At 39.3% G+C, this 18,987-nt stretch overlaps 1 protein-coding gene across 2 annotated transcripts in view; it reads left to right on the forward strand.

The window, feature by feature from the left end:
* Window positions 1–18,987, forward strand: part of LOC107734242 (protein shisa-9-like) — a 39,256-nt gene that overhangs the window by 6,407 nt on the left and 13,862 nt on the right. For both annotated transcript variants that reach the window (XM_016546155.1, XM_016546156.1), the window contains exon 3: window positions 6,634–6,755. In XM_016546155.1, the coding sequence (XP_016401641.1) occupies window positions 6,634–6,755 (122 nt within the window). The remainder of the gene's footprint in view (window positions 1–6,633; window positions 6,756–18,987) is intronic.

The following is an 18,987-nucleotide window of genomic DNA, read 5'->3' on the forward strand; positions in this document are numbered from 1 at the left end:
TGATCTTTACTTAATATCCTAATGATTTTTGGCATAAAAGAAAAATCAATAATTTTGACCCATACAATGTATTTTTGGCTATTGCTACAAATATACCCCAGCGACTTAAGACTGGTTTTGTGCTCCAGGGTCACATTTTATTTTCTGTTTGTTCCCAAGAGTACATTTCTAATTTTTCATTACATTATTTTATTTTATTTTATTTTATTTTATTGTTTAATTAAATAAATTTTAATTTTCAATTAAAATTAAATAAAATTTGATTTATTTTAATTACTAACAACACTAATGATTAATACACACACACACACACACACACACACACACACACACACATACTGGTTTAAATTTTTTTGGGGGGATGCAATTGTTTTTCTACTGTACTAACTGTATTTTCTATCCCTTTACCCTAACCCTAGACCTAAACCTACCCCTCACACAAAACTTTCTGCTATTTTAGATTTTCAGAACACTTCATTCTGTAGGATTTATAAGCCTGTTTCCTAATGGGGACCGAACAAATGTCCCCACAAGGTCCAGATTTACTGGTATTACTTGTGGGGACATTTGGTCCTCACAGGGAATGCAGGCACACACGCACGCACACACACACACACACACACACACAGGTTTGTTTTTGTGAATTGTGGGGACATTCCATAGGCGCAATGGTTTTTATACTGTACAAACTGTATGTGCTATTGCCCTACACCAACCCTACACCTAACCCTACTTACAGGAAACTTTGTGCATTTTTACTTTCTCAAAAAAACTCACTCTGTATGATTTATAAGCGTTTTGAAAAATGGTCACCTTATAAGTCACCTTCTCCTTGTAATACCTATGTCATACCCATGTCATTATACAAATTTGTGTCCTCATATATCACAAAAACGCGTGCGCACACACACATACACACACACACACACACTATACTATGAATAATGTTTTTAATGCTTTGGCAGCATAAAGATTTTACCATGCCCAAAAATGTTTTACCATAGTAATAATTATTTAATTTGACTTTTGCTGCATATTTAAATTAGACCTACTTCTGCTGTACGTATAATAGAAATAGTGTGCAAATTATATGAATCTGTGCACATTAAGTAAATGACATGAGGGCTTATTGGGATGGCACAATGTGAATTTGACTAATTGGTTATCTGCGGGATACGCATTACAAGAGTAATTCAGTTCTACATTGCATTAAGCGAGGCGAAGCTGTTCCTCCTGCAATATAATTCGATACAGCACCCTATGAATAATTGATGATAAAATCACTCAACACAGATCCAAAGATCCAGAATCCTGTTCCACACAAAATGCAACCGCACAGAGGAAATGTGACAGGGTCGCCTGTACAAGCTCTCATTGGGATGACTGTGCTACAACCGGTTATATTACACAATAAATTATGCAGTAATGATAATTACAATTAAATGAGACAATCACACAAATTATACCTTTGAATCAAACATAGCTCTGTAATTTGTGTTAGTGTAGCTATCAGATCTTTATTAAAAGGGTGAACCTCATTATGCTCCCTTTGTTTTATTGATATCTACTGTGTGCACGCAAAAGAAGTGAAACAACAAAGCCAAACAAATCTGAATTCTCACACATTGTGTAGTATGATACTTTTGAGTACAAAAATAAAAATTGTACAAATATTATTTGCCTTACCACCAATATCTGCCCTTCAAATAGACTATTAAGTTCATCTGGACTAAAACACATTCTCTTGCATCCATATCAGCTAATTGTTTGCTTCTTAATTAAGAAAAAGCTGAGGCAGTTTGTAAGCAAAAATATGCACCATATAGCTGCAATAGGAAAAGGAGGATGATTTAGTGATGAATAGGCAATACAAATTGTCCCTATTGTGATTGAACGATCATGTCAGATAACATTGCGTCTGACCCAGCGTGGCTGGCTGCCAGGACACTGTATATCTAAACCCCTTAGGAAGGGCTATCCCAGGATGCCCTTGTTTTCAGATCTCACTGTCTCCTAGACCCTGGTCTGTATTTTTTGTTGTGGGCGAAATGAATGTGTGTCACTCTGCACAACTCATACTCCATGTGTGTGAGTGAGACATCGGGGCAGGTGGAGTCAGGATCGAGTCTGTATGCACTGAGGCAAAGGGTGAAAGCCCAGCAGGACATCTAGCAAAGCTGGAGTCAATGACTTCAACCGTCTGAGCATAAACATGGCACATCCTCAAAGTCACCCTCAATTATGAGGACAATCATATCGACATGACTGGAAACAACCATCTAGAGATTATAAATTGTTATTCCCATAAAAGACGAAAGCGCTAGCTGGTAAATAGATGGACTTAAGAAATAAAAGCAACTGTCACATTCGCTTGATAAGGGAGACAGACGTTAAGAAAAATATAAAAGGAAGCCTTAAACACTGATTAACAGGCAAACTAACAATGCTCTCAAAAATCTATCAAGTCCCTTCAAAGTGTGTCAGGTCACTTGACAGCCATCAAGTAAGCTATTTCTATGTGTACAATACACAAACAGTTACAGCACCTATTTTTCCTTTATATTTTCTATTTAAACAATAGACATTAATAATTTTCAATAATTTTAATATTTTATCAGCAAACAAACAAATAAATAATAATAATAGTTGCTATCCCATTTCAGTTGTATTATTATTATTATTATTATTTCTATTGAACACTCAAACAAACAAATAAAGTTGTTATCCTTTTAAGTTGTATTATTATTATTATTATTTTATTATTTTTATTATATAGGGATGCAGGATATTGGATTTTTGCCGATATCCGATATGCCGATATTTTTCAACTCATTTTGGCCGATGGCCGATATTGATATATTCCCTTTTGTTTGGAAACAATACCAAATCTCTCCTGTGCAGAGATTATAAACAATTAATTTTTCATTTTGGTTAGTTTTTAACCAAAAATTACTTGTTAGAATTTAAAAAAGCAATTATGAAGTTCTTTTATAATGAGAGTACATTGAAAGCTTTGAAAATAACTATAAAACAACTATGAATCAATCACTGTATTCTTCTTTTTTTTTTTTCCAGATGCAGGAGTAATCTTAGCATTTTATTTGTAGGTTTAACATTCGTAAATGGTCTAAAGCAAGAAAGTTGAAAAAATTCTTTAAATCTTTTAGACGCCCTTGTATTTAAGTTTTCATAATCCATTTGAAGAAAATATATTTCACATTAATGAATGAATCTGTCATGTTTGTGATTTTTATTCATGTAAGCTATAGTTTCTGACATTTAAATCAAAACATACACGTGATTTTATGACATAAATTACTGTTTTATTTAATCAGAAACAATCTTAATGCGATTTGTGTATTTTACGTTAATTTTATTACAAGTATGCCAACAGCACCCCCTAAGTAAATAAAACGCCTTACAGGACTAACTAAATATTAGATGGAAGGAAAGCATATAATTCGGTCTCACTTTATATTAGGTGGCCTTAACTACTATGTACTTACATTTAAATTAATAATTTGGTACAATGCACTTATTGTGTACGTACATGTTTTTACATTGTACTTATATTTTAAAAAATACCTGTATGCAATTACATCTGTAATTACACTGTTGAGCCATCCCTTACACCTTAACCCACCCTTAAACCCACCCATACCAACAAACCTGTCCCTAACCTTACCCATATCCCAACTCAATAGCAGCAAAAGTGTTTTGCAATACAATCCCTTACACCTTAACCCACCCTTAAACCTACCCATACCAACAAACCTGTCCCTAACCTTACCCGTATCCCACCTCAGTAGCAGCAGAAGTGTTTTGCAATACAATATGACCACAATAAGTACATTGTACTTATTTTTTGATGTAAGTACATAGTAGTTAAGGCCACCTAATATATAAAGTGTGACCTATAATTCAATTGTTTTGCGTTTCCTCGAAAGTCTTGCAGAAATTCTAAGAATGTTTTGTGAGCAAATGCAGTTTGTCAGGGAATTGTAAAACCTTTACAAGTGAATGCCAAAGTTTCTTGATGAAACACGAAACCTTTGTAAGTGAAGGCAAAGTTTCTCTGTGAAACGAAAATTTTTTAAGCAAACGGAAAAACATTGAAATATACCTTTTCCTCACATCAAATAATACATATATAATTAATAAAAATCTAACAACAATAGTGTCATAAATTTCACTTCACTTTCAGCTCAAATAACCACAATTTTTTAAAGCTGGTTCAGCTAATGTTCATACATATATGAAATGTTGAATAAACAAACATGTGATTGGTTCAATTAATTAAGAGACAGAACTTCAATACAGCCACCATCTATTCCATTTGATTCTGTCTCTGATTCTACTCAGTCCTGCCGAAAAAGACCAAAAATGCTCAGGCACCCGTATCATGGACATATTGGGAGAGGAGGACAGCTGTTCAGGATCGTCCAGCCCAATGACCAATAGGTGTGAGCTCCCCAGAGAGATCTAGAACAAACAGATGATGTTCATCCTCTAGTTTGAGTTGAGTTTTACTTTCCTCAAGAGAATTCCAAAAGCACTAGGGTGGGATCCAAACGGAGATGGCACAAGAACGGTTGCTGCCATCCAATTTCATTGCTATCCGTTTCTCTGTTCCGCTGCAGATGCCTTTTCTGTCCTCCCTGGAAAACGTCATCACCGGGGTGAATATATTCTCATGCCTTTCTGATGTGTTGTTTTTCTTAGGCCGTGGTGGTCTACTGCCATTGGCATCGGCCGGCCAAGGGCCAGTGCGCTTGTGCTTGACAATCACATTAGATCTCATCACAGTCCCTTGTTGGTTAAAGGGTGTTGGACAGAATTAGAGACCTCACCAGGGATACAAGCAGAGGCCGTAGGAAATAGAGCAATCATGGAGTGTCAAGGATTTGAAGAACACAGCACCCAGGAGGACCCAGGGATGCAGGAACGGGTTTGTGAACTCTAGGACAAGAGTAAGCAGCGCAGCCCTCGAAAACAGGCAGTCCTGTGGATGCCAAGAGTTGTTAACTGCTTAAACGCATTTATTTTTTTTAATGTGAACAGTGAAATTGATATAAAGTACATCCAGTGTATACACAGAGAACATATTGAGTGTGAATTCATTGACTATCTGCTACACAAACAGTCTGTTGACTGCCAGCTGATGCTAAATGACTGTATTGATAAAATATGACAATATGCTGATTGTCAGCCTCAGGGCTCACATCTCCACATTATAATATACTGATATACACAGCCATACAAATCCAGTACACTGCTCTGATGAAGTGCTTCATGACAATATGACAGCAACTTGAGATCAAATCCAGTTAGTGTCATTTTCTGATCCAACCTATTATATGGGATTAGAACATCAAACATACTTCAAAATGTAATATTTCTGTCAGACTGAGTGACGCAGATGGTAGCGCACTTGTCCTGATCTTCTTCTCCTCCCATTTCCTGTTACACTACACTGTCTTATAAGAAGAAACAATGGTTTCACTTTAACGTGAACTTGAAAAATGTTGTGTATTGAAGTCTTTCCGTGATTGAAACAAGAGACCTTCTGATGTTCATTCATGTTTATTTCATATTATAACTAGTAAAGAGGAAGAGATGTTTGGTTCATGTGCCACTTGAACTGAGGCGCTACGGCGATCTGTCACGACACATTAAAGAGCCACAAAATGGTATTTATTGTTTGAATTTCTCAAACATACTTCAAAATGTAATATTTCTGTCAGACTGAGTGACGCAGATGGTAGCGCACTTGTCCTGATCTTCTTCTCCTCCCATTTCCTGTTACACTACACTGTCTTATAAGAAGAAACAATGGTTTCACGTTAACGTGAACTTGAAAAATGGGTAACACTTTATTTCGGTAGTCCACTTTAGACATTATATTAACAGTAAGTAACTTTGCAACTACATGTCAACTAGCAGTTAGTAGAGTATTAGTAGACTGTCTGCTTAATATCTTCTAACACTTTCTTTGTCAACTTATTCTACTAACCCTAAACCTACCCTAACAGTCTACTCTGAGAGTTAGTAGACATGTAGATGCAAATTAATGATAATTAGTTGACATGTAGTTGACATGTAGTTACAAAGTTACTTATAGTTAATAGAATGTCTAAAGTGGACTATCGAAATAAAGTGTAACCGAAAAATGTTGTGTATTGAAGTCTTTCCGTGATTGAAACAAGAGACCTTCTGATGTTCATTCATGTTTATTTCATATTATAACTAGTAAAGAGGAAGAGATGTTTGGTTCATGTGCCACTTGAACTGAGGCGCTACGGCGATCTGTCACGACACATTAAAGAGCCACAAAATGGTATTTATTGTTTGAATTTCTTTAAAAAATTATCAAATTTGAAAGCTAAGACTGTGTTTCATACCTAAAGTACCTGTTCTGTCTTGTCGGTCGGTGCGTTTCAGTTTACTCTACGTTCTGCGATGCATTTTACACTGAGTGAGAGCGCCATGGCTTGTTGGACATAGCATAAGTAACGAAGGTCTTTGCAAAGGGTCAATTTAAATCATAAATTAAGAAGCATTCTTGATTTAATTCGGAATGATATCCCTGTTGGATATAATGGTCAGTAAATGATTACTCCTGTCTCCTCGCAGGACTCTGCAGGAGTTGCTGAAGCAGCCAGGTGGGGAGGTGAGTCCTGTGGATGGACCTCTGAGCAGCACAACGTCTATCGGAGCAAACGGTATCTCTGCCAGGATGCTTCGCAGCCGCAGCGGTGAGATCACTTACTCGGCTGTTTTCCCCACATACAAACAAACTAAAGACAAAATAAAAATCGCTATAGATTCTACATTTATGGATGCATCACCTGTACATGTCTGCTCACACAGCTTCCCGAGGGGCTTACTTCCCAAGAGTATTGCATGTCAACACGCACTGTGAATCACTGGCTCACAGCTGCTCACTTCTCTCTGTTCTTGTTAATAGCAAAAAACAACTAAATAGACAAATACAGTTCCCAAGTTCTGTCATCATTCATGTTGTTTCTTCTGTAGAAAATAAAAGAAGATATTGGACATTAAATAAGCCACATATGTCTTTTTCTACACCTTCCTTTTTATCTTTGGTTTTCTCCCCCATAATTTCCATTTCTCCTCAAGAGCCAGAGGAAAATACATCTGTAACCTCCTTTTCTTACTCATCTATAAACGCAAGTGAGGTCGTCTCATCTGTGATTCCACTCTGTGGACTTACACAGGCGTGAGATGCAGCGCGCTTCAGACCGACAGTTGATGTGGGGTTTATGCTGATAACCAGCGTCTGTGCCAGGCTTAAGCGGCACACTTTCCTCTCCTCTTTATGAGGAGGATTTAAGTTTCGCTCCACAGTGCTTAGAGGCTTGTGATTTGACTGTACACATCTCTCTGCATCCCCAGTAATGGTGCGAAGATTATAACGCTTGTGCAGTTCCAGGTCTTGCACTGGGAAGGTGATGTTTAATGCCAGGGTTCAAAAGACATGTCTTCACTTTGGCTTTTATCTGTGTAGGGTTAAATTGGGAATTTTAAACTGCTACACTGCCTGGAAGAGCAAGTGTGATGAGCACTAGATGGTTAAAGGGCCTGAGGCCGTGATCACAAGAAGCCTGGAAAAGACGTTATATATTATGGCACCAATAGCGGTATGTTGTAAATTAGCTGAAGTTGATGTTGCATTTAGCAACAAGGTCAACAACATCACCTTTCATTTCACTCAATATGAAATCAGAATTCTGGCCTTGTTGTGAACAATTCATCAGTAAATTATAAAAAAGATCAGTTTGCCCCCATAATCTTTAATCAAAATATAAAACTTGCTCTGAAACAAAAAGAGATAATTCACACAAAAATGAAAATCACTCTTATCATCTATTTACCCTCATGTTGTTACAAAATTCTATGACTTTCTTCTTCTGTGGAAGGTAAAAGAAGATATTTTGAGAAATGTCATCACTGGTCTCTACTCCCTGAGCATGGCATGCTGATGTTCACTTCAATTCATACACACAGATTAAACTTGAGTCACACATATTATGCCAAATTTACACTGCAAAGGTGGCACAGAAGTGCTTCTGAAGTGGCATTTAGGTGTCTTTACTCAGACTGTTTAATGCTGCTCAGAGGTGGCTTAAATGCATTAACACAGCAGTTACAACTGTGTACTTTGGTAGAGGGGCTGAAGTGGGTATGTATGCAATATTTTAGCAAACTGACACTTGCTAAATTGTCATGCTAAATTTAATTCCATTCAGCATCGACTTTTACCAACTCCTGCCCCATATTTTTACTCATGGAATGTCCTGATTCAAATGAAAATGCATTACATAAAGGAGTAAAAAAGCTTGCATCAATTCAGCATGCAATTCAAATTTAGCATGAATGTTGCTGTCTTTCGCAGTAATTTATCTGTGATGTTGATTTGTTCTTGTAATAAAACTGCTAGAAGATTCTTATGCATGCACTTCCAGATATTCTCATAAGCTGGAATGTGCCAGAGTTCAATTGCCTTTCATTTCTACTCAGATTTCAAATAGCCCTTAAACTCATCTGGTGAAATCCAATCACTAAACTACAATGTATGTACATTCTTCAACAGTTTTGCATCAAGCCTCCATGAAATTACCTCTCCTTCTATAGGTAGGCTCTTAAAATAAAGGTTCTTTATTGGCATTTATGATTCGATGAAGAACCTTTATCACCCATGGAACTTTTCCATTGCAAGAGCTTGTCACGGTACTGAAGAGGCGAAGACTCAAGTGCAGGCAGATGGGGTTCTTTATTTAGAATTCACGAAATAACAAAAACACAAATGAAACCACCCCGAAGGGGAAAACGCCAGAGTACACAAATGCTCACCACGAGACATAAACGGAGCACAGGGTAGACACAAATCAAAGGTGTGCACCGACACCTAAGTGAGACAAACAAGCCCAGAACAGAAAACACAGGGAGCTTATGAGGAAGAGGTAATCAGGTAAACAGCTGGGACAAATCAATCAATAATGAGATAATGAGAAAACAGGTGAGTGGAGTGAAGGAAAAAGAGTCCGGGAGGATGGGAAATGGCGACCTCTGGTGGTGAGAGGAAGAACCACCAGACCCAGATCCCTGACAGAGCTCATTGACCTTTCCAAGTTTCTTTATAATGGAAAAAGGTTTTTAGACTATTAAAATGTTCATCATGGTAGGACAAAATGCTTGTTTTAAAAAGGGAAAATGTTCTTTTGGGAAACCAAAATGGCATCACTGCGAAACTCCCCTTTGGAACTGTTATTTTAAGAATGTATCATATTCTTTCATTCATTTGCATCATTTGTTGTTTTCTTTCTTTCTGCATTCTCTATCATACCAAAATGCCTAAAGACACAAATATTGTATGCATTTACTGTAATTTTGCAAGCATAATCAGACATAGTTAAAATACTTCCACCCTCTTTCACCTCACACTCTTAAAAAGAAAGTTTCCATTGGACAACAGGTTATTTATAGTGGAAAAAAGGTTCTTCAGATTATTGAAATATTCTTCACATTAAGAAAAAAAATTTGAAGAATATTTTAAGAACTGTTCACTGAAAGGTTCTATGAGGAACCTAAAATGGCATCCAAAATGGTATCAATGTAAAAACTCCATTTTGGAACCTTTATTATTAAGAGTGTGACAAAAGACCTTAAAGGGGTCATATGATGCTTTTTAAAAGATCATTATTTTGTGTATTTGGTGTAACAGAATATGTTGACATGCTTTAATGTTCAAAAAACACATTCTTTTTCAAATACTGTACATTATTGTAGGTCCTCTATGCCCCGCCTCTCTCAAACGCTTCGTTTTCTACAAAGCCCCCTCCTTCCGACAAGCGCAGTCTGCTCTGATTGGCCAACTGACCCAGTGCATTGTGATTGGCCAATCAGAGCAGACTGCTCTGATTGGCCAGCTGACCCAATGCATTGTGATTGGCCGAACACCGCAAACACTCGTCGGAAATGTAACGCCCCTTACCATAATCACGAGCTTCATCTTTCAAAATAAATGTAAAGACGAAAACTTGAAATCGCATCATATGACCTCTTTAAATAACAGGGACCAGTCAAAAAACTCAGAGGTTAATATCAGGTATAAGAGCTTGTAAACCAGCATGTGTGTTTATGTGAGCACGTGTGCTATGGCATGACAGTGTCATGCACAAAGACGAACCGCCCAATTTTAGACTTCCGCTTATGCAGTCCGCTCTTTAATTCTCTGCCTCTGGCATTTCAGGCTTTGTTTTTAATGCTACTACACACACACACACACCTCGCACTATAGAATCACAGACATCTCTATTGCTTCAGGGCTAAGAACATACACAACAGTCCCTCATAGTGGGAGATGGTGGCACTCCAATGAAGAGCGTGAACAATGACGCACAAATACACAGATGCCACCCCGTCCCATATTAGTGCATCTCTGCAGCACATTCTCAATCCCCCATTCAATTCACATTGCCATTCCCAAATATGACTGGCAGGATGTTTACCTTTGAGCTTATATGGACAAGAGATTTCACTTTTGGACACTTTTGGGCACTCATTTATTTTTTTTTGAGTTATACATCAGTCTGTCCCTGAAGCCAAACCTCAGCTAAATGGTAATTCACTTTAAACCCATCAGCAGTTCACTACATAATATTACCACAGCTGTAACACAGATGCTTTTGGAAAAATGTGACAGTTATGGAGGGATGGAGTGGCTATAGGTCACACTGAGACTTGTGGGCTGTTGAAGTTATTGTTACATATCTAATATAATTACATAATATATATTACAAAATATTTTTTACAGTATACTAGAATATTATATGTATTGTATTTAGTAACCTCTTACGGTTGACTGGAATGCAAATTCAGTTTCTGTTTGCTCCAATCATGTTTGGTTTCCATTATTTAAAATATGTTCTTTCTTATATACTTCAAATATCACATTTATTATATTTTATTAACAATACGTACAGCAATATTGAAGATATTAAAGATATTGAAGAAGAATTCAACAGAATATCACACATGAAGTGTAATTGCAGGTAATGGAGAGTTTGGGAATGATTGAGTGCTTGGAGAGCACACACCTCGGGGAGACAGGTGAGTATCCAGGTAAGTAGAGAATCCACAGGGGGAGAGATCTAATGAGGAACACGGAACACACAGATAACAAGGAGGGAACACAGGAGACACGGACGAAGCCCAGGCTTAGAGTCATACTGCACACGGAGAACAGGTAAGCAGTTCAAAGCTCAATGTGAGTCCAGACGAAGACTGAGTGTGAGGTGTGCGCTTATGTATGGTACGTGATTGCAGATCAGTCCGGTACTGGTGCGGGTGATTAGTAATCTGGTGAGGGTGAACGTTGGGACTGAGTGGTGAGAGAGCCTGGCACTTCCGTTACAGTACCCCCCTCCAACGGCCCGCTCCAGAGGGCCAGGGACCTTGATGTTGTGGCAGCCGACCCCTTCCACGAGGTGCAGGTTGATCTGGATGAGATTCATGAAATACAGTGAGTCATGTGGGATAAAGTCTAAGTCAACCAGGTATTTAAGACAGCCACCACGACGTTAGGAGTCTAGGATCTCCCACACAGAGTAGATTCCATCCTCAATGATCAATGGAGGGGGGTTTTCTCCATCGGGCCAGGGTCTGTAGGGAGAACAGACAGTGAAACATGAAATGTAGGGTGAATGCGGAATGCAGTACTCAGGAGGAAGTTGGAGCTGGTAGGTAAATGGACTGATCTGCTTGACTATGGAAAAGGGACCAATGTATCTGGGACTTAACTTCTTACAGGGCAGGCGCATCTGAATGTCCCGAGTGGCTGGCGCACTGGCCATTGAAGCTGGTGGTGAGCTGGGTCCCAGACTCTCTCACTTTCCCAGAACCAGTGGTTGACTGATGGTATGTCTGACGGTTCGCTGGACCACAGGAACAATGGGGTTTGGTAACCGAGTACGCACTGGATCGGTGACAAACCGGTGGCAGCCGAATGGAGGGAATTCTGTGCATACTCTGCCCAACTCAGGAACTGGCTCCAGGAATTATGGTGGCCATGGCAGAAGGTTCGCAGGAATCTCCGAGCTTCCTGGATCTATCTTTCCTTCTGCCCGTTCGACTGTGGATGAGAGACTCACGGTCACAATTAGGAGATCGAAGAATCTCTTCCATACTTTGGAGATGAACTGGGGTCTTCTATCTGACACGATATCTTCAGGAATACCGAAGTATCGGAACACATGTTGGAAGAGCAGTTCTGCGGATTCTATCATTGTGGGTAAGCCTTTGAGGGGAATCAGACAACAGGATTTAGAGAACCGGTCAACAACAACAAATACACGTGTTACCAGAGGACTGGGGTCTGGGGTACATACACTCAGTTAGAGGGACGCACCGGCGGAGACAGATTAGAGGCATTGGCTGTAGCAAGTTCCTCATCCATGGTCCATTGAATGGGGCTGACTATGATTTTTATGAGAAATGATGGACACAGGAGGGGAGAAGTCTTCATCAGAAGCATAGAGACGGGACAGAGCATCTGCTCAAAGATTCTTGGAACCAGGTCGATAGGAGATTGTGAAATTGAAACGCATGAAGAAGAGCCATCTAGCCTGTTTTGGAGTGAGTCTTTTTGATTCACGGAGGTACTGGAGGTTCTTATGATCCGTGAGCACTGTGAATGAATGCTGAGACCCCTCTAGCCAATGACCCCATTCCTCTAGGGCGAGCTTGATGGCGAGTAACTCCTTGTCCCCGATGTCATAATTAATCTCCGCCGGGGTAAGTTTGCAGGAAAAGAAGGCACATGGAAGTGTAGAGGAGTCCCCATGCTGCTGAGACAGCACCGCTCCAACACCAGTGGTTGTAGCATCAACTTCCAATATGAAAAACCTGGTTAGATCAGGATGGGCGAGGAGCGGTGTGGTGGTAAATGTCTCCTTGAGCTCACTGCAGGCTCACAGCTGGTGACCAGAGGTGCTTTCTCACCGGAGGAACCTTTTTATAGTTCCTAGAACTATTGGCGGAAGTTTTTTTGGCGTGTTCTCACCCACTTCAGAGTAGGGTCTAAAACAGTTCTATAGGAACTACCAGTGACGTAAGTGTACGCTGATTGGCCAAACACATAGGAAACACCGGCTACCCAACATTTTTAAAAAGCCGTGTAAAGATATGTACTCCACGAACATGGAAAACAGCGATAATGGCATTTACCTGTTGTCTGCAGCTTTGTGTTCTTTTCTCAACCTCGATGATACGTAACACTGGAAGTTGTCATAGGAGATTTAGTCAGATTTTTGTGCTCTTTTAATGGCGTAAATTGTGCATTTACATTCCATCTCCATTATCGGAGACGGTGGCCGGTAGGGGTCACAAATGCGGACTTCCACTCATCCCCCTGCAATCCAGATGAGGTTGTAAGCACTGCTGAGGTCCAACTTGGTGAAGACAATGGCACCTTGGAGTTGTTCCAGAGCTGCTGGGACAAGGGGAAGTAGATAATAAAATTTTACTGTCATCTGATTGAATGCTCGATAATCCATGCAAGGCCTCAAGCCTCCATCCTTCTTGGCCACGAAAAAGAAGCTGGAAGCAGCAGGGGACTTCGAGGGACGGATGTAACCTTGTTGTAATGCCTCTACAATATACTCCTCCATGGCCTTTTGTTCTGGGATGAAGAGTGGATAAATCTTGCCATGGGGCACTTGCTGAACCAGAATGAGGTCGATGGCACAGTGTCCCATGGCCAATGTGAAGGCAATTGGGTCATTCTCTTGGGACAGAAAACATCACTGTAGGGGGAGCGTAACAGGGTGGTATGTTGACTGATTGTTTTTCCATAGGACGTTCAATCGATGTAGACTGGACAGCCAACACAGGGGTGGGAGGACAGCGGAGAAGAGGAACTTGTAGGAAACAAGGAACTTCTGGAAAACAGCTGTCACCCAACTTCAGGATTTCCCCGGTCTTCCACAGGATTTCTGGTTGGTGTTGACTCAACCAAGGGCGACCTAAGATGATGTCCGTGGTGGATTGCTCCAGAACCAGAACCCCAAACACAATAAAGAGATATATAATATTTTTGTTATACTATGGGATATCTACAACAGTAAAAGAACCAAAACCCCAGAAGACATTGAGCAAATAAATATAACAAATCACACACGGAGCCGCGGACAGAAACTTGAGTCAGAGCTGCGGCTGCCCCACGAATTTATCAATAAAATAGTTTCGTAGCTGAAAAGCTACATGACATTTCTCAGTAACGAGATTCTTGAAGCAGTTCAACTCAAAGATTCGCTATTAGTAGACGCTGCGGCTGAACACTGCTGAAAGACGCACAGACGCAAGTATTCACACACACTTAATCTCTCTCTCTCTCCTCTCTAATAATTGCGTTAGACTGCATTAAAGGGTTAGTTCAGCCAAAAATGAAAATTAGGCTGCGTTTTACTCACCCCTGATGCATCCTAGGTGTGGTGCGTAAAAAATTTGCTAGTTCAACACACATGATATTACAGGACAGAAACATGTCATTGAAACAAATCATCTGAACAACTGATGTATGATTGTGACTCCAGGCCGTTAAAATTATTAGAGAAATAATGCACTCCCGAAGTGGTTATGTGGCCACGTCGCCACGCCTATTAATGGACTGGTCTTTCTCAGTTCTCAAACAAATTAAGAAATACATTCTATTTTTATTGACTAAACGCAAGCGCTTATTGCGATAGAAAACACTGTAACGGTTTCACTGATTAAGAAATATTTTTGTTTGCTTGGCTGGTGGTAATATTAGGCCTATTATATTAATAGGGAAGGGGGGCCCAAAAATTTGTTTTGCCTATGTCACGAAAAGAGGTAAATCCGGCCCTGACCACAGTACAGATACAGCCCCTAGGTCAGCCGCCACTGCCGTTCAGCGAAGGGTGGACGAGTGTTTCCTAGTTGCTTGGGTTCAGTGCCTAGTTCTGGAGCAGAAGTGTCCTCTGGCTGGCAGAGGTAATAAGAAGAATGTTGGCTCTGCATCTCATCCTTACATTGCTGTACATCAGGGGTGTCAAACTCATTTAACGTTGAGGGCCGGATCGGAGAAAATGCCCCCTTGTGCGGGCCGAATTACCTTTTGTTAAACCCTAGTTTGCTCACAATTACATTAATATTAACCATACAAACTACAATATAATAAAAAAAAAAATCTAGGACAACTAGATGCTTGGTTATTTTAGGGGTGTGCAATATTGCACAATTTTTTTTTTTTGATAGTGATAATTACCATATTTTGCAGAGTGTGTTTTTGAGATAGCACCTTGGTTGGTTTTTAAGCCTGTCATGGATATAAATATGACACTAAAGCCGCCAGTAGGTGGCAGCAAGTCTCCGTCTTAATGAGTGATCCATTGACTCATTCATTCAAAACGGCTGATTCTTTAGAAACCAAGCTAGTGATTGTCTTTATGAATGGGCCACTGAATCATTGACTCAAATAATTTGTTCAAAAACACAGATTAATTCAGTAACAAAATACACAGTGCTGCCTCGGAGACACACAATTGGTCTTACTTCGGCTTTGTTAAAAACTTTTTCTTGCCAAAACAGAGATAAACAGACAGCATTGTGACTAATATAACACACTTAATACTAGCATCTCTAGCATCTTGCTGTTATATAAAATCTATTCATTTGCGATCGCGCTGACATTCGGGAAAGCAACACTCTTAACACTCTTGGACATTACTTAACTATCACGACATAAATATTAAAAACTAAATTTCTTACAGGGCATTTTATTTTTGCCCCCATATATTGAATTATATTGTAAACTGATAGCCTTCATCCGGCACTGAAAAACTCTCATGATGTGTTTGTTTGTTTTTTTGCAAAGTTACAAAATGTCAACTCGCACATCATTAAAACAACAGTTAGGATATTAGTACACAATAAATATCGCACACTCCTCGCTCATTTACTTTCTCCATGCGAAGCTGTCCAGTGCGTCAAAGTGTCGTTTAATATTGCACACTAGTGATGCGCGGATGGCGGTTTTATCCGCGGATCGGGTGGGTCGGGTAATAAAAAAATGCATTCTGATTATTTGCGGGTGGGTCGCGGGTGGATAAAATAAATCATTATTTTTAAGTATTAACTACATTTTCTAAATTATGAACGTGTTTTAAATAGGCTACAGAAATTGAATAAACTGTAAATTAACATTAAAAGTTATTCAACAAAACATTATTTAGTCAAGAGCAGTAAGTTTTGTTGTTTGATTAACATTAATAAAAGACGGCACAGCTTTATTAGGCTGCTGTCACAAGACCTATTTCACGGATCCAATACTGATACTCATGCGTTTTGTTTTGCAACTGTTTACATTAACTTAAGACAAAACCGACAGTACTTTCTCAATTTGGTACTCGCAGTACGCACTTTGGATGTGACTGTGAGCGCACGCGCCTCTGGAGAGCGCGAGTACCGAATGGCTTAAAAAGACGTGAAAATAATACATTTTTGTGACGATGCAACAATGACCAATCAGGCTATTGACAATTCTGTCAACTGTCCCGAAACGCGAGCTAAAGTCTTCTATCGCAGCGTGCAGCAGCTCTAGATGCGTCGATGTGAAGCGAAAGAAAGAGAGAAGACGCGGTACAGCTGAATCACTTACGCTGTTTTCATCTGATGGTTTGTGTGGATTTATTTACTCATCTAACCTACACGCTATATTGAATAAAGGTTTTGCAGTAATTTCCCTCATTTTAAAGTCGAAAGCTGCGGGAATGAGTAATGCGATGTATGCGCAATCCCGCAACGAAATTCAGGATCTGATTAAACATAATTCTATTATACAGAGAATTGTGAAATAGATTTTCATGAAACTTTTCAAAAACTTTTTGAGTTTATTTATTTTTACATAAACCTGGAAATTGCTGTTCAATGACTTTTCCAGGTTTTTAATGACCGTACGAACCCTAATGTGATGATCGGGTGCGGGTCGGATGCGGTTATCTAAATCAGACAAAAATACAGGTGCGGGCGGTTGGCGGGTGGATAATTTATTTGAAGCTGCGGATTCGGGTGACGTTTTAGCTCATCCGCGCATCACTAATAGACACACAATACGCCATACCATAAGATCTGCTACCAACAGTAACATACTAATTTAGAATTAAATATATATAATTATTAACAACTATAACTAATATACCATCATTTAATATGATATATTATATGGATGTGCTTTAGCCCTGTAAAGCCTGATGGAATGGAACAGTTTATTAAACCTTTAGACAAAACAAAATTTGGTGAGTATCAAATTTGATACATCAAGCTTTAATGGCTTTCATGGAGAATATGGAGCTCATATTCCAGGACATGATGAGCCACGTGGATATAGTTGGATGAATTTTTCTAGCCTGATGTTGTCACTTTAAGTGGCAGGATTCAATTCTTGTTGATAGGTTGTGAGGAGAGAGCCTTTGTTTCAGTCACTGGCAGCTGCAAGAGTTTGAAAATTCAGACCATAATCAGCGATTAACATCTTTCCTTGACGAAGATGATACAACTGTTCACTCACTGAAGAACTGCCAGCTGGAACGGCTGAAAACCTCTCGGAAATTACTCACAAATCCATCGAGAGACTGAGTGAGGGGCCCTGCTTGATCCCAGATAGTTTGAGCCCATTGGAGAGGTCGCCCGGTTAGCAAGCAAGTGATGAAGGCTATCTTAGATCTGTCAGTGACAAATCGGTGCGGCTGCATCTCGATCACTAGAGAACACTGGAGCAGGAAGCCACTGCAATCCTCTGCCGAGCCAGAGTAGGGCACTGGGTTGGCCATGGGACTGGCGAGAGCAGGAGGAGAAGGAGAGGTGGAGAAGTGTGATGTGGAAGTGGAGGAATTGTTTGAGCGCATCCACAAGTTCCTGGAAATGATCCGTAGCACTCATGATAATTTGTTGGTCTGGTCTTCTGTAACAGACAGACTCAGATGGATTATGGTAAGTATTACAGTTTATTAAAACAGGTTAGAATTCAACAGAATATCAGGCATGAAGAGTAAACAGTCTCACTGTTATTGCAGGTGATGGAGAGTCTGTGAATGTTAGAGCGATTGGAGAGCGTACACCTCACACAGTCGTACTGCACACGGAGAACAGGCATAGCAGTCCGAAGCTCAATGTGAGACCAGACGATGACCAAGTGTGAGGTGTGCGCTTTTGTATGGTGCGTGATGGCAGATTAATCCGGTACATGTGTGGGTGATTAGTACTCTGGTGAGGGTGAACGGTGGGACTGAGTGGTGAGAGAGCCTGGCACTTATACACTACCAGTCAAAAGTTTTTGAACAGTAAGATTTTTAATGTTTCTAAAAGAAGTCTCTTCTTCTTACCAAGCCTGCATTTATTAGATTCAAAGTACAGCAAAAACAGTAAAATTTTGAAATATTTTTACTATTTAAAATAAATGTTTTCTATTTTAATATATTTTGAAATGTAATTTATTCCTGTGATTTCAAAGCTGAATTTTTGGCATCAAAACTCCAGTCACATGATCCTTCAGAAATTATTTTAATATTCTGATTTGCTGCTCAAAAACATTTCTTCTTCTTCTTCTTATTATTATTATTATGTTGAAAACAGCTGAGTAGATTATTTTCAGGTTTCTTGAATAGAAAGTTCAGAAGCATTTATGTGAAATAGAAATCTTTTGTAACATTATAAATGTCTTCATCATCACTTTTGATCAAGTTAAAGCATCCTTACTAAATAAAAGTATTAATTTCTATAACCCCCCCAAATAAAAAATAAAAGAAATATACTGACTCCAAGCTTTTGGTATAGTGCATGTATAATGTTACAAAAGCTTTTTATTTCAGATAAATGCTGATCTTTGGATCTTTCTATTCATCAAAGAATCCTGAAAAAAAAATGTACTCAACTGTTTTAAATATT

The sequence above is a fragment of the Sinocyclocheilus rhinocerous genome, unplaced genomic scaffold, assembly GCF_001515625.1.
Source record: "Sinocyclocheilus rhinocerous isolate Xijiao unplaced genomic scaffold, SAMN03320098_v1.1 scaffold820, whole genome shotgun sequence".
In the NCBI taxonomy this organism is placed as follows: Eukaryota; Metazoa; Chordata; class Actinopteri; order Cypriniformes; family Cyprinidae; genus Sinocyclocheilus; species Sinocyclocheilus rhinocerous.